Source organism: Vulpes lagopus, chromosome 20, assembly GCF_018345385.1.
Source record: "Vulpes lagopus strain Blue_001 chromosome 20, ASM1834538v1, whole genome shotgun sequence".
In the NCBI taxonomy this organism is placed as follows: domain Eukaryota; kingdom Metazoa; phylum Chordata; class Mammalia; order Carnivora; family Canidae; genus Vulpes; species Vulpes lagopus.
In genome coordinates this window covers 13,116,244-13,143,759 of record NC_054843.1, presented here as the reverse complement: position 1 = coordinate 13,143,759, position 27,516 = coordinate 13,116,244, and the positions used below count along the sequence as shown (strand labels likewise).

The following is a 27,516-nucleotide window of genomic DNA, read 5'->3' as shown; positions in this document are numbered from 1 at the left end:
AGAAGAAGAAGAAGAATTCCCTCAGCTTTATAAAATCTTTAAAAGTTATTTCAAGATCCACGTTTGCTTTTCCATATTGATGTTCACTTGGAATATTTCCCTAACAGGGTGAGGTAGGTTTACCTCTGATACATCAGGCCGGTGGCTTTCAAATGGAAGAGATTTTGCTGTGTGGGAGACATCTGGCAATATCTGATGATAACTGGATCAGTGCTACTTGGGAGAAGGGACTACTTACCACTGATTTACAGTAGTTGGTGATAATACTGGTAAACATCAATGCACAGGATGCCCCCGACCCCCACAACATCCCAACAAAGAATTATCCGGCCCAAAACATTAGTAGCTCCAGATGAGATCAGTATTCAGAATAAATCACACAGGAACATTTGAGAGGCTTTTTGGAAACTTCACACGGTTTTGCAACTTCCTACTCCAGCTTCCCTTCTGCCCCAAGGTTCTTTCTATAATAACAGTCACTCAAGGGACTTTTTTGTCTAGACATCCTTCCTCCATTTTCCTAGCACTGTGTCGGTAAACAAATATTAAAAAAAAAAAAAAAGATGAAAGTAGCTCAAGAAGGATTTCAACAAGGACCCATGGATGGTCATGACTTGTGTGTGGGAAACAGAGTCTTAGGGAGAACACTTAGGAAGGGGTCCCTGGTTCTCTAAGCCGACACAGTAATCCATTCACCACACTGCCTCGCCATAAAGGGAGAGGGGGGTGGAGATGCATTCCACGTCACCTAACAGATTTTCATACAAACATCTCAGGGGTGCCCAGCTGGCTCAGGCCATGGAGCATGCAACTCTTGATTTCCAGGTCATGAGTTCAAGTCTTGTGTTGGAGGTCGAGATAACTTATATAAATACGGAAATCTTAAAAAAAAAACAAAATCTCAGACCACAATTATGATATCGACACATATCACTACAGATGGCTTGCATGTGACTGTAATATTTCAATCACCTTATCATTCCACCAAGACAATAAAAAGAGGATCGACAACCAAAGGATAGTCGGTGACCTACGGTAGCGGATCCCAATCCTAGTTGCACATTAGAATCCCGAGTTTTAAGCAATCATACCACAACAAATGCACCCCAGGCTGCAGCCCAGACTGTGTGAATCGTGATCTCTGAGAAGGGGCTCAGATATCTCAGCATCTAGATTACAGAATTCATTTCTTTCTACCCAAGAAAGGAAAATACTTAAGTAAGGTATTCATAAATTTAGTTATCAGACAATTCACCTGTTGCAGATTGAGGTAGATGGAGTAGAGACCCATGAGATAAAAAATGAGCAGCCTCTGGTTACAAGTCAGAAAATCTTCACGTACCCATAAGAGATTGTGCTTCACATATGTAACATTTATCCAGTACTTTCCTAAGACCTATTACTCTTTTGTTTCATTTTTTTAAAAAAGACTTTATGTATTTATTATTTGAAAGACTGAGTGAGAGAGAGAGCACAAGCGGGGGGTGGGGGGGAGGGGGGGAGGCGGGCAGTAGAGGGAGAGGAAGAAGTAGCCTCCCCGCTGAGCAGGGAGCCTGATGTGGGGCTCGATCCCAGGGCCCTGAGATTATGGCCTGAGCTGAAGGCAGATGCTTAATCATCTGAGCCACCCAAGTACCCCTAAACACTTTACTTTTATAACTCAATTCATCCTCACAACAACTTAATGAGATAGTACTATAGTTTTATCCCTATCTTACGCATGAGGATGCTGGGGCATGAGATGAACTGTAACCTGTTCGAAGACAGAAATCTAATAAACACAGAAATGGGACCTAGTCTCAAGAAACCTGGTCCCAGAACCCACTCTTAGCCACTAGGATGTGATGCTCAATCAGAGAGGAAACAAACCTTTACATGAGAAAAAGGGGCTCAGAAATAATCCAGCCCTGAATGGTAATCCCATATTGAGGGCAGGACTGGACCAAGCCTGCCTACTTGGGCTTGTAGGATGGGGTGAGCAGCAGAGCAGCTGGGCCAGCCTCCCATGGACAGGCACTGGCCTCCCATGGACAGGCACTGGCCGGGGCTCATTTGGACCTCAGTGTCCCTGACACACTGCTAGCTCTCTGTCAAGGCTGCCAAACACCCACTGTGACCACCGTTAAGATGGTCCCTGCATCAGACCTCAAACCTGCTTCTCAAGATGCTTATTTTTAGCTACTTCTAAATTTAGACAAAGGCTACAATCCAGCCTCCCCATTGTACCAATTTACTAGTTATTTCCTTTGCTATTTTAACTGAAGCAATCAGTGGACACTGCTTTATCTCTGCCTCATTATAGAGCAATCGTGTAGGTTATTTTATCCTGTTTACTTGCCTCTTGTGCTTTTCATGGTTAAATGAAGACCAGGAAGCAGCAGCAACCAGAAGGCAGAGAGGCTGAGGCCCGGGCTCCCCCTCCAGCCACTCCAGTTGGGCTGCCACTGCCCAGGGCACCTGAGAATGCTTCTGGAACTTACTACTTTTGAAGACAACCTAGGAACCCAATAAGAAAACCCACACGACGACTTGACTCTCTTGCTTTGTCTTGAACCAGTCTGATGATCTGAATTGGACCGAGAAGACTTTGTTTGGAAGGATTTTCGATCATTGCAAAATATTAAAAGGTGAACCGATAGAAAAACAGAAACATTCACTAAAATTTAAGTTTGCAAACACAGTCACGGCCCAGTCACAAGGCTGACTCTTCAGCACCTGACTCAACAAATGTCAGTTCCAACGTATCGTTCCAAGGAATAAGTGAATCTTCTAAGAATGATTCCAAAATGGAAATTTTAATGTGTTTCAAACACCTGTAGGTTCAGTGGATTTAGTACTCAGCCTTCAAAAATGACTGGCCTAAAAGAGGCAATATATAGCATGTAAAGGTCAGCTGTTAAGTTTATTTTTTTTTAATTTTTATTTATTTATTTATGATAGTCATAGAGAGAGAGAGGCAGAGACACAGGCAGAGGGAGAAGCAGGCTCCATGCACTGGGAGCCCGACGTGGGATTCGATCCCGGGTCTCCAGGATCGCGCCCTGGGCCAAAGGCAGGCGCCAAACCGCTGCGCCACCCAGGGATCCCAGCTGTTAAGTTTAAAACTCCATCAAAAAAAAAAAAAAGATGGGACGCCTACTATATAAACGTATATTCTATATTCTATACTCAAATATTTCTAAAATTCCTGTATGCAAATATATTTAACTAAAACAATTTTAATAAAAAATTCACAAACTGTACACATACACACACGCACCTGTGCAGTTTTTTAAGAGAACAAACACCCCAAAACAGTGATTATCTTTAAAAGGGGCAAATTGTGAGCAATTTCAGTTATACTCTCTGATAGGGAAACTATCTGTAATGGTCCAGAAAGTGAATATCTCCAGCTCTGCAGACTATGAGTCCCTGTCACGGTTACTCAGCTCTGCCCTTGCAATGAGAAAGCAGCCAGAGACAAGACACAAATGATGGGCATGGCTGTGTTCTGATAAAACTTATTTATAAAAACAGGCCGTGGTTTGCATTTGGCTGGCGGGTTGTAGTTTGCGCCAACTCCTGCTTAATATCCATAACCCACAGGAAGGGCTCGGACAGAAAAAAAAATTCTAAAAAAGTTGTGCGCACACTGTTCATAGTATGTACATCCAGATCTTATAAAAATCCTTTAAATAAGCTAACACAACATGCCTCCTTCAAAGGCTTATTACAGGGGGATCCCTGGGTGGCTCAGTGGTTTAGCACCTGCCTTTGGCCCAGAGTGTGATCCTGGAGTCCTGGGATCCAGTCCCACGTTGGGCTCCCTGCATGGAGCCTGCTTCTCCCTCTGCCTGTGTCTCTGCCTCTCTCTTTCTCTGTGTCTCTCATGAATAAATAAATAAGATCTTTTTTTTTTTTTAAAGGCTTATTACAGAAACCTCTCTGTGTGAACTGAGTTTTATGGGATTGATGCTGCCACCTTGTGGCAACACAAAAGAATGGCCTTCATCGTTTCCATTCCCTCCACTCTGGTTACACAGCTCACTGGAGTCATGTTCTAAAAATGTGACTGGGGTGTGGGTACTGCAATGATATAATGATTCAAGGAAGTCAACAGCAATAAGTGCCATCAATTTTCTGAAGCCCCAACTTGCCAAATCCTTGCGACAGCCACTGAGCAAAAGCACGAACTCTCACAAGGGGTCTGGGGGTGACCTACTCTCATCAAGCCAAACTTCAGAAGGGAATTTGAAAAATGATGGCAGGGCAAGGAGACTCAAAGTACCTACACACTCAGAGTTTGAAACCAGACTTTTTAAAAAAAGTTTAACTCAAGTTTTAAAAAGAAACGAAATCTTAAATGCCAACTTACTAATAAAACCAACCCCATCATTTAGGGACACCTGGGTGGCTCAGCAGTTGAGCATCTGCCTTCAGCTCAGGGCGTGATCCCAGGGTCCTGGGTTTGAGTCCCACATCAGGCTTCCTGAATGGAGCCTGCTTCTCCCTCTGCCTGTGTCTCTGCCTCTCTCATGAATAAATAAATAAAAATCTTTTTTTTTTTTTTTTTTTTTTTTAAAGAAACCAACCCCATTTTTAGAATCAGGTCATGGAGAAATAAGTGACAATAATGCTGTTGACTGGTATACTCATTCACGGGCTCTCGCTGAATGAGAAGGTGGCGGCTTGTGCAGCAACAGGAAGAAGGCATAAGCCCAGTCCCTGAAAACAAACTCGGGACAGAGAGAAGACACACCAGTAAGAAGAGTGTCATATGACTAGGGCCCACATGAAAGATGTCTCTGCAGGGTCCTAGGGTCCCAGAGGAGGGAGCTAGCTCTGCTGGGTCCCACCCAGGAAGGTGTCAAGGGGCAGGTAGCATTCTGGTTGCTTCTTTTAGGACGAGCGCAAGGTTGCAAAAGGATAGGGAGAAAAGCTGTGAGCAGGGGGACAACAGATGGGGCAGGGCTTGCTTCTGCCTATAGCCTCACGCTCACACTCAAGCTTGGGAGAGCCCAAGAGAAGCTGACCAAATGTGAGCTCTGAGTGCATTTGCGCTCTGGGCAATGTATGCCCTCTCTCAGGCAGAAGGGAAAGCCAGGGCTGGATGGTTTGGGGGATGGTGATGGGGAAGGCGGAGGTAGGACCTGGAGCCCTACTGGTTCCTGGTGTTTCTCCATCTCTATTATCTCTGTCCACAGCCCAGAGACGGTGGCCTCCACCCAATCGACCTTCCCCACAATGACAAACAGCAGCAGCAGCACACTGAAGCTCTCCGTGTGCAACAGGTTGACTGGTGACCAAACACTTACTCCACAAGAACACATGGTCCCAAACCTTGGAAATGCACGGGACACACACATTCAGTAACCAGTTCATCTCCCTCACACGCCTTATGCCTACTGGCCCTGGTCCAGGGGAACACAACCCCCCACCCACACCCACACCCCCACACCCCCACAAGGTCAACGTCACAGTCATACCTGGGTTGCTGCTGAGAAAGGCCAGGGGGCTCTCGCTGAGGTCCACGGGGCCGTCCGCTCGGTGGGGCGGGCAGTCCAGCAGCTCCAAGCCTCCCTCCGGCTCAGGGTAGGTCCTCACCAGGAGGCCCAGGGAAGGCTGCGAGAGGAAATCTTTGAGCACAGATGAGTTCAGGGTGCCTGCAGCACGATTATTGATCTCGAGAATCTCATCTCCCGCCTTCAGGCCTGCCAACGCAAGGTGGAAAATGTTTAATTTCACACGCACATAAAAGCAGTGGTGGTGGTGGTGGCGAGTCAGATCACAACAGCATAGGAGCCCCGCCGTGAAGGGAACTCGGGGCTCACTTGTCATGGCCCCACGGCCCCGGTGCTGGTGCATACAGGCTCTAGCTTCCTCTGTGATCATCAGGTGACCGCATGGGCCTCGGTTTCAGAAGGTTCTGGACTCGATGTGACACAGCGTGCCTATCTGTCTTCCACACCAACTAAACACATTTACTCCTTCTCGAATCTGTATGCTCTGGGCATCTGCCAGTTTCTCCTCATAAATGTTAATTCTGGCTGTCACCCTTGGTTTTGAGGGGGAAAGGCAGAAATGCTATCATTACCATGATCAGTATGTTGTGTACACACTCATGCTACAGTGTAGACATGTGGCACAGTGACCTCTTGGGTCACTGCTATGGGACCAGCTATAGAACCAGAATGCGGCGAGCTCTTTCTGGCTACAACCACAGAAAATCACTCTACTCCAAACACAATCTCCAGAAGCAAATGTGATCATTTTTTGCACTCCCCCCTTTGTTTAACTGCATCAGGACCTCGGGGTGGAGGTCTTTTAGAAGGTGCCTGAAGGTTCCACTGCTTTTGCAAAGCATGTTAGTGGAGCTGCCAACGTTGGGGACCCAAAGGAGCAGCTCTGAACCAGCCTAACCCAAAAGAACGGGAGGTTGTGACTGACCCTAGGGCATTACAACCTGGTATTAAAAGACCATTCCAGCAGGTTGAGAAAGGGAGAGGTTAGAGGAGAACGTGAAAGGAAATAGAGTATTGTTTCAGCTAAGAAGAAAAAAAGAGTCCAGCTCTTATTTTATAGACTTGTGTGGAAAAGCAAACTTGAAAAAGCCAAGTGAGTGAAGAGCAGAGGTAAGGAATAAACTGCAGAAACGAGAAGCCACTTAACTCCTCAGGTATCCACGGATCCCACCTCTGATGCCTCAGAAAAGTGTTTCCACAAAGGCATTCTCACTTCCCAGCTCCACCGAGTCACACCCCTTGGCCATCTGTACTCGGGTTTCCAAACTATTCAACATCAATCTTCTAGCATAAAACTCTCCAAGAAACATTTTGAGTGGGAAGGCAATGGAAGAGAAATGAGAATGTTTCTCTCTGTATCAGCGGTGGGATTCTGGGAAGCCAACCACTCCATTTTTAGGTAAAAGATTTTGCCATCACAGCATTTGAGTTTGAAAATATAAAATTTCCCCATGTGAAAGTAGTTTTTTTTTTTTTAAGTCTTCTCTTGGAGACAACCTTTTTGTTTAGATATTAGAGGAGGTAATATAAGGAAAAAAAAAGACTTAAACATCTATGAGATTGAAGGTGTTTTTGGGGGGGAGAGAGAGAGGGGGAGAGAGAATCTCAAGCAGGCTCCACACTCAGCATAGAGATCGATGTGGGGTTCAATATCATGATCCCAGCATCATAACTTGAGCCAAAATCAAGAGTTGGACGCTTAACCAGCTGAACCACCCAGGTGCCTTGAGTTTGTTTGTTTTAAAGAACTTCCACAGGGACGCCTGGGTGGCTCAGTGGTTAAGCATCCACCTTCGGCTCAGGTTGTGACCCTGAGGTCCAGGGATGGAGTCCCACATCAGGCTTCCTGTGAGGAGCCTGCTTCTCCCTCTGCTGTGTCTTGCCTCTCTCTCTGTCTCCCATGAATAAATAAACAAAACCTTAAAAAAAAAAAAGTCAATTCTGTAAGTATAGGTGATGTGAGATCCAATTGAGGGGAAGGTGGGTATTAAAGGGGGATTAACCATTAGCTCATGGCAAGCCAAAAGGCGAAGGTGGCTAACAAACACAAACCAAAGACTTAGTTATAACGTGATGGACATCCAAGGCTGTCTATAAAGAATGAGGCAAAATAGTGAATGGAAGCCAAAGGAGGAGAATGTTTCCTGATTAGAGATGTCCATGAAAAGGTTCTTATGATCCACAGTGACCTCTCTATTACCCAGAAATCTGCACATAGAGACTAGATTTAACATCAGAAAACAAAACAAAACAACAAAACAAAAACCAAATCTCTTTCTTGACACTGTCCTCTATAAGCTGGGTATTGGGATGGTGTTTGTGACCTAGGTGGACAAATGGAGATCACTCTTAAATCTAGAGAGAACAGTGCTACATGCGGTAAGGGGGTTGCAGACAGCAACTTGTTTTTATCTAACACTAGGGTTCTTGGACACAAAGAACTAAAACAGGAAGTGACTGAAGTGGAGGCAGCATATTTCCCCACCTCCACACCAACGCCAACAGGCACACTCATCGTGCTGCCAGAGATAACAATCGGTCTTTGGGTTTGAAGGTGAATAAACTCTGCTATCTCTGCTCTTAGCTGAGACACAGCTTAGACTTCGGCCTCCAGACCTCGATATAGTGTCAGACTCCACACCTCCAGGCTGCCTTTGGCCTTGGACAGTACAGAAGAAAAATCCTCCTCCATGAGAGCAGCGACTTTGACTTTATTTCCCATTTGTCACACTCTTGCCATCTCTGTGCATAGTCAAGTGCAGGCTGCTCTTCTCCACGGCTGGGAGAAATAACCTGCAAAGGTAGCTTGGACGTCATGAACACCCAGAGCTAAGCTGTACCGAGACACGGAAGGAGGTGACAAGGTAGGGCACTCCACCATTTCCTTGGCCGCTCCACTCAGCAGCCTTCTAACAGAGCAGACACAAGGCATTACATCTAAGTTCAACTGACTCCGATGTTTTGGTCTTTGACATTCGACAGGTATGATTTTGCCACTGCCTAAAAATTCCGTAGCAAGAAGAATGAAAGGAAGGCAGGTTCTGAGCCCTACCTATCTGTCTGATGTGTTTATGGTAAGTATGGTGGGTTGAAGAGTGTCCTCCAAAACTCATGTCCACCCAGAATATCAGAATGTGACCTTATCTGGAAACAGGGTCTTTACAGATGTAATGAAGATAAGAATCATTCTGAATAGGATGGACCCTAAGTCCAATGACCAGTATTCTTCTAAGAAGGCCATGTGAAGGCCATGTAAAGGCACAGAGACACACAGGGAAGAAGGCCACTGACCACAGGGCAGAGATTGGAAGGATGCAGCCACCAGCCAAGGAGCGTCAAGGACCACTAGCAACCACCGAAAGGTAGGACGAGGCAGGGAACAGATTCTTCCCTCAGGCTCCAGAAGGAAACAACCCTGCCCATACCTTGATTCTCAACTCTCCATTCCCTGAACTAAAAGAGCGTAAATTTCTGTTGTTTTTAATCACTCAGCTTGTGATAATTTGTTACTGTAACCCTAGGAAACCAACACAGGAAGCAAAAAATGTAGGTTAAAAAAGATCCTCTCCGAGTAGAAAGAGTTGGGGTTTCACAAGTAACCCAGACTCCAGTGAGGGATGCAGGTAGGCTGTGGTAGAGAAGAGTGGATCCTGGATCCCTAGATTCCCAACTTCTGCAGAGATTTTTCCAGGAATGGGATCAAGATGACATCCACTTTGAAGGAACTTTGCATGCTCAGGTGAGAGCCAATGGCAGCTGTGGCCACTGTAGCACAGAGGGGTATTCCTAAAGGCTCTGCTAAAGGAAAACCCCTAGGACTCCCACACCATCCTAGATGATAGGGAAGGACAATTATATCAAATTAGAATGGAATTTCCCACTTGCCCCAAAGAAATGGGCTCAGAATCAGGTTTAAAATTCAAGAATGTGACTTTTCATACACACCTGTATTTAGAGAATAATATCCATATTCCCTAGAAGGGTTTTCAGTGAGACAGCATTCAAAAAATCTTCACAGGTGGACTCTTTGGTTGTTCTCATCCACCAACCAGAGAAACTCCAAGGGGATTTTAAGAGGGATGCACAAACAGACAAGACACTCAATGACTTACCTTTCTTGGAAGCTAACCCAGTTTCCTTTACACTATTAACGTAGAGCCTTCGAACACCATCTTCTTCCACAGAGGAAAGTGAAAACCCTAGAAAACACAAAGACAGAATGGTAGGGCTCACACCTTCTGAATGTTTACCAAACAACAGGAAGTACCTGCTGTGAACTACGTATGTTTGATGTTTTTGGTTACAGTTTGGAGCGATGGTTTTTCCTTGTTTGGATTATTTTAAAAAGCAGAAAAATGTATTTTTGGATGACCCTAAAAAAAAAAGTCACTACTTGTAAAAATTAATATTACCAGGTACGATGTCTATCCTCACACCACCTACCCATCAACTCAAGTGGAAGAAATCTATTTTGTTTGACCTCACTTGCTGGTAAATGCCATCGCTTTATCTTTTTCGCTGTCCCCTCCACAGCACAAACAGAATGATTAGCTTACTGGACGTGGGTCCTCTGGACTTTTCTCAGCCGATCCTTGTCCTGGGATATTTTACAACTGAACAACTGTATAGTGTGTGTTCAGTCATATGTATTGCTGTATAGACACCAGTTTAATTTAACAAAATTCTGCAAAAAGGGATTAAGTAGCAACTCACTTACTTTATATTGAAATGGATTGATTTCACATTCTGCTAGTGTGTGATCATAAGGTTATCTTATTACCTGTCCAGACTTCTAGAGCCCAAAGCCCATTAGCTAGTTGAACTTGGGGTTGCTATACCTTTCAGAAAAAAAAAAAGGCAGAACAAGGCCCTGAGCTTCCAGGTGGTTTGGGGATCTGCGGCGCTCCCGATCCTATGGCTACAAGCCCTGGTCACCTGTTTCTAGACAGTCTCATTAAAACCCTTTTCTGATCAGGGTGCCTGGCTGGCTCAGTCAGTGAAGCACCTGACTCTGATCTCAGTGGCATGAGTTTGAGCCTCACTCTAGGTGTAGAGATTACTTAAAAAACAAACAAACATCCATCAGTGGAATGTCCCAACCACTAGCTCCTTTGCCTTAAGGAAAAGATTTCGGCAAACACCCCAAAAAGAGCAATGGGAATGAATACAGTTGTAAAGATCTAACATAGATTCAGGTCTGGGTGAAAAATAATCCCATAATATAGGTACTTACTTACGGCTGAAGGCAGAAAAAAACAGAGTTTTTGTGTTTTTTCTTGTCTTTTTCTTTAAAACACTGTTTTAAAGAACAGATAACGCAAATAACACCAGAATGGAATGAATAATTACAGGACTGGTGCCCGGGGAGTCATCAGGACTTTTCAGGCCATGTCATAACGAATATGTGTTTTTCTATTTAGTTCACAGGACCAGGAAATAGATACCCACACACAGGCAAAACTACCAACTGTCCTCGCCCACTACAGTACCATAACTCCTTCAGAGGGGGACAACACAAGCCACGCCCCGAGGACTTTCTGGTCTTCATTTTACTCTCTTATCTTGAATTTCATTCTTATAGCAACTTGTAACTTTCAGATTACATTTCAAGAAGCCCCACTCAAGTAAAAAATAATTTTATTTTTTAAAGATTTTTGATTTATTCATGAGAGAAAGAGAGAGACAGACATATATATATATATATGTAGAGGGAGAAGCAGGCTCCCTTTGGGGAGCCTGACTTGGGATCCCAGGACCCGGGAATCACGACCTGAGCCAAAGGCAGAGGCTCAACCACTGAGCCACCCAGGCACCCTTGTAGTCAGACTATTGTATGTTGGTGCATGCTAGTAACTTTTACTAGCAATATACACTGAGCTCAGTATACAGCAGGAAGCCACACTTCTGTGGGTGTCAACATTAGATACCGATGCGCTGAATTTAGCATCCTTGGTAGTTCTGGGGTCAGAGGCAACCAGGTCTCTTCAGATTGGGGGACTCCTGAACTTCTCAATCAATACACTGTAGGAACACCTTACGCCAGCATGAACCAGCCACTCAGAATAAATGGTTGAGCTGAGGTTACCAGCCACGTGCAGCAGGCTCTAGAAAGTGAAATCCAGGAAAGAGGCACAGCTGGCTGCTGACAGTAATGTAAGGACAGAAATTGAAACTAAGCACTGAGAACCAGCCGAGTGACCCTGCCACACCTCCAAGCTTTTGCAGTTTACAAAAGCAGTGGTGGTCCACACTGGATTGAAAATGAAAACAAAACAAAAAACCCTGCTTCTTTACCAGATAGTTTGAGAAGCACTGCTGACAAGACTTTCTGGGTTGATGCCTGATGGACTGCAACAGCTTCAGGGTGAAAAAGTAAATGGGTTCAGTCTAGTCAATAAAAAAAAATATAAAAACAGTTTTGTGCTCTGTTTCGTGGTCCAAATACCAGTCCATCTTAGAATTCCATTTCAAGGGACACCTGGGTGGCTCAGTGACTGAGCGTCTGCCTTCGGCTCAGGGCGTGATCGTGGATCCCCAGATTGAGTCCCGCGTGGGGTTCCGTGCATGGAGCCTGCTTCTCCCTCTGCCTATGTCTCTGCCTCTCTCTCATGAATAAATAAATCTTAAAAAAAAAAAAAAAATTCATTTCAAGAGCTTTAAATTCAGCCCTCTCTTGCTTCTTGCTGCTTAAAGAGAAAAGAATAAGAAGCACGGTGCATCTTCCTCTAGAGAAGCCAGACCCTTATTTATAGCCCTGCTACCAATTACTGCTTTAATTACCAAGGTCACACTTCTGATGCATAATTAGCCCTTCACAGACATTAATTCCTTTGCCGTCAAAAACATCCTCTTGGTTTATGATGTCTTTGGTTTTAAGGTCAAGAAGTAAACAGCAGGAAGGTGTAATGCAAGTGACCAGGGTTCAAAATTAGGCTCTCTTCATTAGGCCAAATGGTCTCGGGAGCATTCGGGGATGAAGACTGGTGGCCTGTGGAGCGATCGCAGAAAGTTTCTAGTCTGCTCTCCCCTGGCTGTTCGGTAAGGCATCTGAAGATGTTCACATGCTAAAAAAGCCAAGTGACTTAATTCAGAGAGAAACTGTAAATGAGCACAGACGATAGGCTAGTGTCTTTCCCTCGGTTGTCTTTCTGGTTCTCTTCCTTGGCGCACAGAGCAGGGCTACGCCTCTCTGCCCCTCGCTGGGAGCTGGGGCCCTGGGGTCTGCTTTAACATAACACTCTGAGGGCACCAGCACCTGGCTTCCCAACGTCTCTCTTCCCCTCTGCCAAGAGATGGACAATGCCCCAGGTGGCAGCTGCTGCTGGCCTGTGTCCGGGAGTGAGGACAACATAGAGAGTCCCGGCCAACCCACAGAAGATGCCTGGTGAATTCAGGAAGCACATTTCCCTGCTTTGAGCCCCCCTGGCCAACCTTGCCACTCGTGACTAATATCGTGGTACGGATTTCCCCACGTCTTTTAACTCTGCTGCTATTCAAATCCCACAGTGTAAGGCTAAGTAGGCTTAAACATATGGAAGGGATTATATAGTCAACTACGCCAGGATGCAGGCAACTGAGGGGAAAAGCGTCAACACAGCAACCCTGACTGCTCTCCTCTGAAAGGCCTGCCTGCTTCCAAGTTTGGCCCCTGGCTGGCATCTGGGAACTCGGATGTTGGGTGGGTTCCCAACAACCCTAACGAGGCTTGCTGGGCCTTGAATTTGTACAAATAACATGGTTTGTGCTCAACACCTGCTTTGCCCCTGGGAGTCTAAAACTTTGGAACATGCTAGGCCGAGGGGGTCTATGGGACTGGGTGCGGACAAACTTGCCCACGAGACAACAGCTCCCGCGCATTATCAGCTCGTTGCTGGGTTCTGGGGAATAAGGACGCCCCGTGTGACTGGGGGAGGACACTTGGAAGCCTGCGCCTGTTTTCTCAGACTGCACCCCATGTGCCTTCCCCCTTTATTAGGCCACTCTGTACAGTTGCCCTGTGCTAAGCCATCCATGGTCATGAGTAGGACTATTCGCCGAGTCCTCTTACTGAATCCACAAATCTAGGGGTGGTTTTGGGGCCCCCCAACTCACTGCCAAAAAGAGTTGTTTTTTTTTAACATTATTTGAGGGGGAAGGGGGAATAATGAGGATACTTGAGGGAGAGAGGTGTGACACGATCTATTCCCGATACAGGCATTTCCTTTTTATGGCAGTTGGACCCCGATGATTAAGGTTATGAAATTCAGGCTGAAGTCTCCATCATACCCACAGTAAATATCTCTTTTTTCCCCCGAGATTGGCTGCTCTGCCCCACACAGAAGCCAGATGTGCTATCAGTTTTAAATAGGCCCCAAAAGAATTTTACTAAATTGTAAATAAGTGCATGTTTACACAGGAATCGCTTTATCTTGAAAAACACCAAAGATCAAAGGAAAATAAACGTACCATAATTATCACTGGCCGTATCTGACTTCTCAATCTGGATGTTCTGAGTGACTTTTGGACAAATTTCAATTTCTTTGTACAGCTGAAAAGTGACAAAGAGGAGTCTGATTAGGAAGGCATTATAAATAACTTATTAGGAATAGACATCATCTTGTAAATCCTTTTTTTCGCAATTTGCTAAATAAAAAAATCTCCAGGAATCAAAAATCTCCAGTCCTCGGGCAGCCTGGGTGGCTCAGTAGGTTAAACATCTGACTCTAGATTTCAGCTCAGGTCATGACATCAGGGTCGTGAGATCAAGGTCCCCCAACGCCTGTTCAACTCCGTGCTAGATGTGAAGTCTGCATAAGATTTTCCCTCTTCCTCTCCTTCTGCCCCTCCCTGCCTAAAAGAACTCTCCAGAACTGAGGAAAAAAATTATTAAAATCAGGAAGAGGCTATAAAGATCTTGACAAGAAATTCCTAGGAAGAGGAGAAATCTCTGTGCTTCCATTCTCTTCTGCTCACAAACCATTTCTGACCAAAACGTTCATAGTAACACAAGTAGGTGGTGACAGGAATGCCTGAGTGGCTCAGTGGTTGAGTGTCTGCCTTTGGTTCCGGTCCTGGGATCGAGTCCTGCATCGGGTTCCCCTCAAGGAGCCTGCTTCTCCCTCTGCCTGTGTCTCTGCCTCTCTCTGTGTCTCTCATGAATAAATAAATAAAATCTTAAAAAAAAAAAAAAAAACAACGAATAAGTGGCCACAAATTAGAGCACTGAAATTGACAGAAAATTATATAAATGCAAGATATTCTCTTTTAGCCACGGGATTATACCAAATTAGCTAGAAAACTAAAGCACATGAATTAATCAGTTCTCTAGAAACCCAAGAAAGCCTGGGAGGAAAAAGATAACAGAAAGCTAGAGTTCACACACCAGAAAACGTATTTCAATTTAATATCCTTCATTTTCACTTGGAGGTACCAAACCTTACTTCTTAGGTAAGCAAGTCAAAAGCTATTTCCAAAAATTTGATAAACATTCCAAAACAAAGAGATGTGTTAAAGCTCATATGGAACTTAAAAAGTATCATTTGATTTTGAAATGAAAATCTATCTGTGCCAACATTAGTAAGAGAAGGCTGTCCTTTAGCACGAAAGGGAAGTCTCGGTGGTTATCTAAATTTGCTCCCATCTCTCACCACAAGGTCATTCCTCAGGAAATAACGTAGTTCAAGCAAGTAGAAAAGAACCGTAGTTTCCTTCTTTTCACTTATGGCAGTTGACAGGTGGGAGAGGGGACCCCAATGCTTGGGACTCAAGAGCCCGGAGGCTGCTGTAATAGAAAGCCAGAGAGCAGAGGCCTGGAACACTGACCACACACCCTGGGTCCTCGAGAACACCCTAACTTAACGCAGCCTCCGACAAATGCAATGTGTTAGTGACCATCATTTAATGTGGGTTTTTTTTTTAAGATTTTATTTTATTTTATTTTATTTTATTTTTTTATTTATTTATGATAGTCACACACACAGAGAGAGAGAGAGAGAGAGAGAGAGAGAGGCAGAGACACAGGCAGAGGGAGAAGCAGGCTCCATGCAGGGAGCCCGACGTGGGATTCAATCCCGGGTCTCCAGGATCGTGCCCTGGGCCAAAGGCAGGCGCCAAACCGCTGCGCCACCCAGGGATCCCTTAAGATTTTATTTATTTATTCATGAGAGACAGAGAGAGACAGAGAGAGAGGCAGAGACACAGGCAGAGAGAGAAGCAGGCTCCCTGTCGGAAGCCCAATGTGGGACTCGATCCCAGGACCCCAGGGTCATGCCCTGAGCCCAAGGCAGATGCTCAACCACTGAGCCACCCAGGTGCCCCCCCTTTTTTTATATACTTCAGGAAAACTGTTCCCACAAATACATTCTACACTCAGAAGAAATCAATTAGAAACCTGATCTTTAGTCCAGAAAATACAATTGCTGAAGTGATAAATACCAAATACAGGAAAGTTTCATGCCATATTTTCGAGCGCCATGGGATGATCAATAAAATGCTCTGGACTGGGTTCAACTTACTTCAGGCCTTAGTTTTTAACTTTTTTTTTTTTAATTTATTTATTCATGAGAGACACAGAGAGAGAGAGAGGCAGAGACACAGCCAGAAGGAGAAGCAGGCTGCATGCAGGGAGCCCGAATGGGACTTGATCCAGGGACTCCAGGATCATACCTTGGGCTGAAGGCGGCGCTAAACCACTGAGCCACCCAGGGATCCCCCAGTTTTTAACTTTTCAAAAATTTCCTCGAGAGCCGAACTCCTACCCTAGGTGGCAGTCTACCACCGTGTGTTTCAATCATCTCTGCAAAGTTCCAAATGGTTTTCGACAGATCCAGTGGGAATATAGCTTTGTGAATAATCTTTCTATTCTTTCATAATATTGCCTCCTACTTGTCTTTGGATTGGTGTGAAAGCTGCTGTGTCTTTTACCAGACTCAGACAATAACTTAGTGTAAATCTAGGTATAAGCCCCTTGGCCACAGTCCTTTCTTAGGGTAGTAGACGAATATCATTGTTTAGTGAAGAGCACTAATAAAATACATAAAAAAACCTCAAGAAGGGTCTGTCCTTGAAGATATATTTTCAACGCAATTACACTCAATGTCTGAAATTGGAAAAGCTGAAATTTCGTACTTTGAGACGAACTTGTTTAACAGCGAAATATCATACGCATTCCCCTTATTTCATTAAAGCAATGATGTCACAGGCTTTCCCTCTTTTCTTTTCTTTTTTTTTTTTTTTTAAAGATTTTATTTATTTATTCATGAAAGACACAGAGGAGAGAGAGAGGCAGAGACACAGGCAGAGGGAGAAGCAGGCTCCATGCAGGGAGCCTAATATGGGACTCGATCCCGGGACTCCAGGATAACGACCTGGGCCAAAGACAGGTGCTAAACCACTGAGCCACCCAGGGATTCCTGCCTTGTCTCTTTTCAAACACCAGATCAAAAGATCATCAGATTTAGGAAAACACTTGAGCACCAGGTATTCGAGTTATCATGAAATCACGATAATTTCTTACAACATCTCCTTTGCGTGCCCTGGTCCAAGCCAGCATCAGCCACTGCCCCAGCTAGAGCTCACTAGCTCCCTGCCTGCTCTCAGCGACTTTTCTTATGCCCTCTGGTCCACTGGCCACACATCAGCCACAGTGAGCCTACTAAGACAGAAGTCCACTAATGTCCTTTCTCCCCTGGGTTTCCTCTCTCACGTAGGACCTGCATGGCCCATTCCTGGTCCCCTTCACCTCCCTTCCTGCATCCTCTCTCACCCTCTCGCCAGCCCCCTCCCTTGCCCTACCCACTGACCCTCCTCACACACAAGTAAACCACCTCCACTCCTGCCACCCCTCCTCACCCCCCCCCCAGGGCCTTACCCAGCTTTGTTCCTTCAGCCTAGAACACTTCCCTCCAAAATATCTCTATGACTCATTTTGTCACCTCACTTCCTGTTCAAACATCAACCCAAACACGGCTAAAGGTGCGGTACTCTCTGCTTCTGGATGCCCCATCTCTCTCTCTCCCCTTGACCTAACCTTTTCTTTCCAAGCTCTTCACATCCTCCTAAACATTGCACATTTACATGTCTTTATGCAAAAAATTTACATATTTTTATATCTGTCTCCACAAACTGGAATATAGTTTCCACAAGGAGCAGAGATTTTTCCATCTTTTTTTTTAAGTAGGCTCTATGCCCAACGTGGGACTTGAACTCATCACCCCAAGATCAAGAGTCACATGCTTTATGGGCTGAGCCAGACAGGTGGCCCTAGGAATAGGGATTTTTTTTAATTAATTAACTTATTTATGATAGTCACAGAGAGAGAGAGGCAGAGACACAGGCAGAGGGAGAAGCAGGCTCCATGCACCGGGAGCCCGACGTGGGATTCGATCCCGCGTCTCCAGGATCGCGCCCTGGGCCAAAGGCAGGCGCCAAACCGCTGTGCCACCCAGGGATCCCATGGAATAGGGATTTTTGGTTATGTACCCTGGTGCCTAGAACAGCTGCAGTGGTGCTGGGCACACATAAGTGCCAAATACATATGTGCTGGACAAAGAAATCGATTTACCAGTGTTTCTGCAAACTCTTTATTCCCACCTGTCACTTTAAGAAAAACACATTTAATATGGGTTTTGAAAAGCTGGTGATTCCCTATTTATTACCATTCTATCAACTGGGCCTAAAATTAAGTATGAAAAAGTCACCAAACTGGTACCACTTATGTATTAAAAGGTAACCAGCAAAGCAGATGAGCAGATGACTGACTATTCATGGCCATTCATGAGCAAGAGGACCCTCTTAAGCCACCAAAATAAACATACTAGATCCCTCAAATCCTTAAAATCTAGTACACACTTTTGCTAATAACTATTGACTTTTGAACATCGGGTATAACGATGTCAGAGAATAAAACATAATGGGACAGTCATCTATAAATGAGTTATTTTTCGGGAAACATCTTTGTACATCTGAACATCTTCATACATCCATGAGCTTCCCTGGTCTGTCAAATATCAAATGGAGGTGGGCTATGGGAACTAATTAACCATGTACAGTCTGATGCCTGCTCAGCATGGGTCAATACTCTGAAATCTGCAAACCCTCAAAAAGCTTCCAAGAATGCTGTGTTCAGACACCCCCTGCCTTGGAATGACATCAGTAGCAGTTTAATGGCCTATACCAGGGATTGGAAACCAGGGACCCCTGGGTGGAATTCAAAGGGTCTGTGAACTTAGACTTCTTTATAGTCACTAACCTGTAACTGAAACTTTAGCATTTCCTTCTATCCTAAATAAATGTAGGCAACAAATACAGCAGTCTTAGCAGTGGCTGTGACCTTGTCACAAGTAAAAAATAGTTATTTTCCAAACACATTCTAGTTGCCAGTACTACTTCAAAGTATTATTCATGCTTGTCACTACTTCGAAACCCTGGTACCTTTCAGATCTAGTGCTAGGTCTTATTATTTACTGAGCCCAGAAAGAAGCACATATATTATCTATAACTTTAAGAATGCTTTTGATAATGATTTCCAAATAATTAAGCTATCGGCAATCCTATATATTTTATTCCATGCAACTGAAAATATTAATCTGACAAGGGAGCTAGAGGCTTTACCAACTTGCACAAGCTATCTTAAGAACAAAAGAAAAAAAAAGAACAAAAGAGTTCAGGGGTGCCTGGGTGGCTCAGTTGGTTAAGCATCTGCCATTGGCTCAGGTCATGATCTCAGGGTCCTGGGATCAAGACCCCTGTAAGGCTCCCTACTCAGTGGGGAGTCTGCTTCTCCCTCTGTCCCTCCCCTGATGCTCTCTCTCTTTCTCTATCTCAAATAAATAAAATCTTAAAAAAAAAAAAAAAAGGAAGAACAAAAAAAAGTTCAGAATCTTGGTAAAAATAGAGATGTGAGTAAGCAATACTCACTTGCAATCCGAACAATAAAATTAATGAGTCTATGGCATTCACTTCCTCAGGGATCTCTGAGCTGGAGACTTTTTGCAATGAGCAAGAAAGAATACCATGTTCCCTTTGCATTTTAGATTCTTTTAGACAATTACAATTAGAACACCTGTCCAGCAACTGTAGATCAAACAGACTAAGCTTGGCACACCTCCATCTCCCATTTGGATGAACCACAGGATGGCCAAGACTCAAAAATAATAAGTGAGTCAATATAATTTCAAAAGATGTGTCTCCTGCACCTACTATGTGTGAGATACACGGGCCACAGAAGTTGGTTAGGTACAACATATGAAGGTCATGTCCACCATGGTACAAATATGTGGATGATCTAATAGCTATTCTAGTCTTATCAGCAATGAACTTTTCTTTTTTAAGTAAGGAAGAGGGTTTTGTTTCCTCTGCTCAGAGAGAACAAAATTGGGGCTCTTCCACATGCCAGAGGAAAAAATAAGTAAATAAATCAGCTACTCTCTGTGAAAAGTTCCCTCTTCTATTAACACTTCATTATTTAGGCGATGGTTGAAAATAGACTCCTCATTTTGATCTTCTTCCATTGATTGCGTGGCACGGAAAAGAACTATGAATGCACCCCCTCTCTTATTTCATTAGCAAGACTTAAAGGGCCACAAGGGAGCATTTTTGGATGATGGAAATGTTCTAAGTTATGACTGCAGCACTGGAAACAGGAGGGTGCGCGTTGGTTAAAACTCATTGAATTGTGGGCCTAAAAATCGGCGAGCTCTAGTGTATATAAAGTGAACGTCCAAAAAGTTGACTGAAAACAAAATTCCCTACTAAATTTTAAATCACACTTCTCCTTTTCAGAGAGAGAGAGGCTATTGGGGTTTTTCAGTTCTGCTCTCTGTGGTGCAACCACATCTGAAGTCATGCTGTTATCATTTGCGTATCCGTGGCAAGCAGCTCGGTGGCCCCCAGAGGGATGACTAAGTGCAGAGAGCGAAGAATGAATTCCAATAAAGAGGCGCCTTGTTCCCAAAATGTCTCTTTCCTGGAACTGAAAAATGTACCACTCGGCTAACAAAAAAGGAACCTGTCGCTGTGTTGTTACCATGACCACCTTTTATTGAGCATCTACTATGTGCACCATTATCTCTAATCTTTACAAAATCCTAGAAATTAAGCACAGTTGGGTCCTTGAACAACAGGAGTCTGAACTACATGGGGCCACTTTTATTTACATAGATTTTTTTTTACAGGACTGCACATGTATTTTCTTTTCCTTATGACTTTTTTGTTTTTGTTTTTTTAAAAAGGTTTCATTTATTTATTTGAGAGAGAAAGAAAGCAAGTGAGAGAGCATGAGCAGGGGCAGAGGGAGAGGGAGAAGCAGACTCCTCACTGTGCACGGGGCCCAATATGGGGCTCAATCCCAGGACCCTGAGATCACGATCTGAACCGAAGTCCACTGCTTAACTGGACTGAGCCCCTCAGGCACCCCTCTTTATGACTTTCTTAATAACATTTTCTTTTCTCTAGTTTACATTATTGTAAGAATACAGTACACAATGCATATAATATACCAAACATGTATTAATTGACTGTTAATGTTATCGGTTAGACTTCCAGTCAACAGTAGGCCATTAGTAGTTCAGTTTTGGGGGAGTCAAAAATTATACTCGAATCTTTGTGCAGTTAACACCCCTAACCCCTGCATTGTTCAAAGGTCACCTGTATATTAGCACCTCGTTTTTTGCCAATACCACAAAATTTGTAAACAGTAAGGACGCTATAAAACCCAGCTATAGTTTAGAACCCAACTCCCATAATGAAACTCAAGCATACATAAATGTCCCCAGGAATCTATCTAAGTACAGTTACAAAAGACTGGGACATTTTAATCGCATGGCAGCTTTTTCACCCCACAGGATCCAACCTATCGGTTTCAACCTGCAGGTGGAAGTCACTCAAAACTAGAGTTAGAAGTCACTCAAAACTGGAGTTAGTGCTTTTTTTCTGACAACAGCGAGCTGATCTTTGAGTCACCAATTTAAAAACCAAGGACTGTGAGAGCTGCAAGGAAAGCTAGGAATAACAACTGAAATTCTGAGACTCAGCTCTGGATTTCAATTTTTCATGATTGCGTTGCCTTGCTCCTTGTATAAACAAAGGTGGCATTTCTACTCGGCAGACACATTGTGATAAGTACGGCCATCCCCACAAACTTTAGAGCTCCAAATGAGGCTCATTTATTTTAGAATTCATTCCACTTCACCAACCACAATTAGCACGAGCACACATATAATTTAAAAATAATCTCCTACAGAATGTACTTGGACAACAGTCATAAACATTACCAGCTCATAAATGTCCTCCTCAGGCTTTGGAACGTAGTGTTGCATTTTGTTTTCTATTAGAAATTTCAGACGCAGGTAATGAGCAGAATGATCCAGTTGATGTGTCTGGGACAAAAGAAAGGAAAAAGAAGAGACAATGTCTGTTCAATGGCAAATAGGAGTAATTAGCGCACCACTGACATACTATCATGTACCCCCCGAGAATCATAGAGATTTCTTACTAAGGAGGGGGTAAGGTTCCTATACCTCTTAGAAGGTTTATGTCTAAATCTCAAAGTCTAAAAGCATTTTCATTGAACAGATGAATAATATTCCATGGATAGCTTATGAGTTCCACAGGAATGACTGAGTCACATCTTCACTTCTACTGATCTGAGTCATTATGCTCTTTAACACTGGTTTTGCAACAAAACCCATCAACGAGGCCCTTCAACAGAATTCCAAACCTACAAAGGTGATTAAAGAAGAAAAGTAACAGAAAGGCAAGGAAGTATTCCTAGTGATAGAAAAAAGCTATGCCCTGGCAAAGTTGTTTTTCTAACCACATGGGGACACTGGGACAGTTGTTAACAGTTCATTTGCAGGCAAGTCAGTGTGAAGACAAGGCATTTGGATTTTGGTCTTATTTATATACACCCCGAGTGAGACTCCCTCCGGGGGCAGTGCAGACGGGCATGGGTCCAGCTTTGGAAACACACTGAATGACTTGCCCAAAGAAAACAATTCTAAAATAGTTAAGGATTGAAATTTCCAGGCCTGCTCCTTTGGTCCAGAACAGGTCAACTGATTTTTCCCCTCTAGAAAGTCCTCTTCGATTTAATGTTGCGGTAAAAAGCAATAGAGGCAATGTGGTTTTGTAAATAATCCTCAGTATATATTCATGAAGATGCAAGAGAAAAAAGTGAGAAAGTGCTCTTTAAAGAAGGTTACATAGCAGCCTGAAAATGTATTGATAGAAAATGTTTAAATCAAGTCTTTTTTTTTTTTAAGGCATTCTTATCTTTTAGAGATTCATCCTAAAGTACTAGTAGATAAAGATATGATGTCTGCAATATGCTTCCAAAATAATCCAGAGCAGGGGGTGGAAAGGACCTAGTAAACAGATGAAGCATAATTCGGTAATCATAGAACCTTGGCGATAAATACGCAGGAGTTTATTACATGAATCTCTACTCTTAAATAAATTTGAAACTTTTCATAAATATAAAATCACACCAAAAGCTCCACTGGTGAGAATTATTTCAATAGAAGTGAAACTGATTTTTCACTGGTTTAATCTGCTATTTACTCTGCCCATCCCCCAAAAAACATTTTAAAGACCAAAGTAAGATCATCCCAACCATTATTCCAATAATAATCGACCACATCTAACATAATCTTAGGTCTGCCAGACACCATGTGAAACACTGTAGATATAGAAAATAATAAGACATAAATGCAGCCTTCAGGAGTATGTATGGCTGTGGGGAATGGGTGTGCAGAAAATGGAAGATAGGGTGGTGGTGGCTTTGCTTTAAAAAATTTTTATTTATTTATTTATTTATTCATGAGAGGCACACACAGAGAGAGAGGCAGAGACACAGGCAGAGGGAGAAGCAGGCTCCATGCGGGGAACCTGGTGCAGGACTCGATCCCGGGACTCCAGGATCACACCCCAGGCTGAAGGCGGTGCTAAACCGCTGAGCCACTGGGGCTGCCCTGCTTTTTTAAATAAATATACGTGCAAAATTGGCATCCTGCATTATTATCAAAGCACACTTCCAGAAAGCACAAATGAGTTCGTTCTAAACACCCAGCAGAATGATACAGAAGTTTCGATCAGTGATTCTTAGGAACCCCCAATCACACTGCATCCTCTTCCTGAGTAAAGTGACCATCTGAAGCCCACTGTGTGATCACCACTGAGCCTGTGTACCTTGATTTCAGGCTCTGTCTGTATTGGAAATCAAATGCTCAGTGTCTGACAGACCCAGATGACTGGTCTAAGATAAAAGAGTGTATGGGTAACCCAGAGAAGCGTAAAACAGGCAAGTTTTAAAGTGTGCCATCTATGGCTTGTGGGAGAGCTGCTGAGACAAACATCAACGAAATAATAATATTTAGAGTAATATGATAAGGAAAGTTTCCCTCCAGAGATAGAAGCTGCAAATGCTTCCCACCTACCTAGGTCCTCACTGAAATCTTTAAGTGGAAGAAAAAATTTATTTCACCATCTGTTTCTGACCGAGGTAGGCAGGGAAGAGAAATGAAACTCCATAGGGTCTTGGTTAACAGGAACAAATCTATTTGGCAACCTGACTGTCATCATTAATAAACACTCTGTGGACACTCCCAGTGAGGCTGCCACTTAGACAGTCTTCTGGAAGTCGGACCCAAATAGCAACCTCACCTAAGAAGCTTCTGGTTCCTGAACCCTCAGTGTGAGAGACAAATGGCCCACGGTCAGGCACCAGAGATGTTAAGATGGTCCCGATGAAGACTAGAGATTCTCATCACACCTTAAATGCTACTGTGCTGAAACATTTACACAATGTACAGAGAATGACAAATGACAGCTGTCAAAGTACCTCACTTAACATAACACAGCAAAGACAACAAGAGAGTGATAAATACGATAGTCATGAGACTGATTCTTGCCACCCCCTTTACCACCATCTTTTTCAAATTTCATTAAGTTACAATAATGTCTTGATGATTTAGAAAAATTAAAATGGCACATGCAACAAAGGAAATTTTAAATGGTCTTCCTTGTAACCAAGGCATCCTTAGATTGGTCAGTAAGCAGTTACCCTAAAAATGGGACGTTGGATCAATATACCAGAGTGTCTATCATTTTGGTAAATATTTCTCAGTTATAAGCCCTCACTGGTCATGGCTGCTCCAACATGAAGGCAAAATCCTAATGAATTAACTGATGAATTACCTCATTCTAATGAATTAAATCAGATCATCAGAAGCCTCAAGAAGAATTTTATGCTTCCCAAATATCTGTAAGTCAATACCAAAGCAGGTCGAGCAAATTACCATGTTCACAATGCATCTTTGTGCAAAAAGAATTCCAAATATCAATGAATATTTTAACATGGCAATTCTAAATATTTGGCCTGCTGTAGATTTGTAAAACCTTCAGGAGAAAGCTTCCTAACTCAAGAGAGATTCAGTGAGGGAAAAATTTAAGTGGTACCAATTTGTTTCTCGACGTACATTTATTTAAGTTACTTACAGAGTGTTTGATTCATTTTGAGGCCATGCAGCCACAAGTTATACCCAAAGATAAATATTACCATAGAACAAGTACTAGTTTAATTGGCATTTTTTTTTTGCATCTACTTCAAAGGATGAAAAAGGAAAATACAATGCAGCTTTTTTCAGTAAATACTTTGAGCCAATTATGATAATAATATGATCTTTCAATCCATTAGGGTTTGCTCTTCCATTTCTGCCCAACTTCTCAGGGAAACATAAAAGCATGCAGTTATCACATATAGAAATCCATGCAATGCAAACACACACACACACACACATACACACATGCACGCACACACACGCATAGGCAAGTGCTACTATGGCATTTCCAAAGATATTTATTCTCTCCTTCAAGGTGACTTTTTTTTTTAAGCCAGTGGTTATTAGAATAATCAAAGTCATAAGCCAACATAGTGATGGCATGAAATAAAACTGATCCGAGGGATACATGTGAATTATATCAATTAAGTATGGGTGAGTGGATTTTTTGCAATTATTTTGATAATTGCAATGATCAGAATATATTGAAAACCCACAGGCCAATGTGGTTACCTGCTACATTTAGCAACAATCTTTTTCGTAACATCCATAACATGAACTGTACATGAAATGTAGATCTTGAAACATTTACTATACCAGAACTTGACTGGTGCTCGGATGGCAGATGACAAACTGATGTGAAATGATGTGGATCAGATAGGATAGGAAAGAGAATGAGCTGAATGCAAGAGACAGAAGAAAGAGATTGATTATTAAATATTAGAAAAAGCATCCATCACCAACGTTGAGAATGACAATAAAGAAATAAGAGACAGACATTCTGACAATCACCTTTTTTTTTTCAGTCCCTCCTCTGAGAGCAAAAAACACTCACCATTAATTAGATCATTAATAACATGTGGCACTGTTTCCCCATTATCTCTTCCCCTCTTAAGAATAAAACTGGCTCCACTAATTACAATAAAGTGTTTTCCAAAGAAGAAGCCAGCTTTAGAAGGCACCTGGCTCTTAGCACACTATATAATTTATCCTACATGGGTGCTTTCCCAGAGACCATCAATTTCTTAAAGTGCACACAAAAGTTTTCCATTTTTAAACTCGTGACACTTATTAAGCTTGTTCCACACCATAGTGTTTTTGTCTTTATTTCTACATTTGGGGAAAAAGAGCTGAGGATCCAAAGAAAATTGGGAAGGACGGCCTTTGGTTGTTAGAGAAAGGGATGAATGCCCTCAAAATGCCATCAAAAGCCTTTCGAGTGACAGAAATAAACACTTTCTAGGGTTTACAGATCCGACTTGTTCTCTATCTAAAGATGGTCTCTAGTCACTGTGACAATATTCCTCATTCCTTTAGTTTCTATCAAGGCCAAAGCTTGAAAAGTACCTGAAATTGGGCCCATCACTATTTTTTCCCACTCACTGTTCAATTTTCAACCAATCAATAGTCATTGGAAAACTGTGACCTACCCTTCAATCCCTAATTCTATCTGAGGCTGATGCATACAGGAGGCACTAAAGCAATGCCATCCCCCGGAAGGACCCCTCAGAGTTTGGCTTATGAAAAAAAAAAAACAAAAACAAAAACAAAAACCCGACAGAGTCCTACTTTTGACACCTACAGCTGCAGTTCTGAGAATAATTCCCATAGCTCTGCAGAATATTAATGGGTCTCTAAAGAATCGTGCTAATCTATAAATAAAAGAATGCAGAAATCCTCAATAGACCAATTTTGTTAAGTAATTAAAATGAAAAATGTGAACAGAAACACCATTATCTTCAAAAAGCTGGAATTCACGTACGTGAAAGATTCAAAGCATGAAACAAGAGTATCATTATTTTTAACACCTATGTGGGGGCTGGTTTTAGCTTTGTCCTGAAACAAATGGCCCTTCTCCATTTCTTCCACATCAGGCTTATTTGAGCCAGACTGTTTCATTTCTCCCACTCATAGAAAAGAGCCATATTTTTTTTCTTTACAAAGGCCCTAGTGATTGTTTTCTTTAACAAATTCAAAAATTGCTGATTGTAGAATTAAACAGAGACAGCACTAAGGTGCTTGTTCTGGTCGTGAAAGTTAGGCAGTGTTTAGAAACCATTGTGTTGAGTGAGGAGGTCCTAAAAATGTCATTATACCCATCCAATTTCTTCTAGGGCAAAATTATACCAGAAAGGTTTCCACTTGCCCTTTAGTGGCCCTGGGGAAAACCATCACACTGTCTAAATATATTCTAGATTCTTCTGACCCTTCTGACCCTTCCTGATGACTGACCTGGTACAGGAGGAAACACCCAGGCTCAGAGCAGCCAGGTAGTTGTGGGCCCCGTCTCTCCCTAGCAATTGCCTATGATGTCTCCAGGCCAGGAGCTGTGACTCTCTGAGCCTCACCTTCTCCATCTGTATAATGGGGCAGGGTGAGGGTGGGGCATCAGTGTTTTCTCAGGTTTAACTGGACTACTAAATAAAACTATCAGTGCTATCAATTGTGTGAAAGTAAAAACAGGCACATGAGAAAAGCTC

General features: G+C 43.1%; 1 protein-coding gene across 6 annotated transcripts in view; it reads right to left on the bottom strand.

Moving 5' to 3' along the window:
* The window catches only part of TIAM1 (TIAM Rac1 associated GEF 1), a 379,913-nt gene that overhangs the window by 52,848 nt on the left and 299,549 nt on the right, over nt 1-27,516 (bottom strand). For all 6 annotated transcript variants that reach the window (XM_041735233.1, XM_041735234.1, XM_041735232.1 and 3 more), the window contains 4 exons: nt 21,752-21,856; nt 13,947-14,028; nt 9,614-9,700; nt 5,466-5,690 (listed from right to left, as the gene is read on the bottom strand). In XM_041735233.1, coding sequence (XP_041591167.1) covers nt 5,466-5,690; nt 9,614-9,700; nt 13,947-14,028; nt 21,752-21,856 — 499 coding nt within the window. The remainder of the gene's footprint in view (nt 1-5,465; nt 5,691-9,613; nt 9,701-13,946; nt 14,029-21,751; nt 21,857-27,516) is intronic.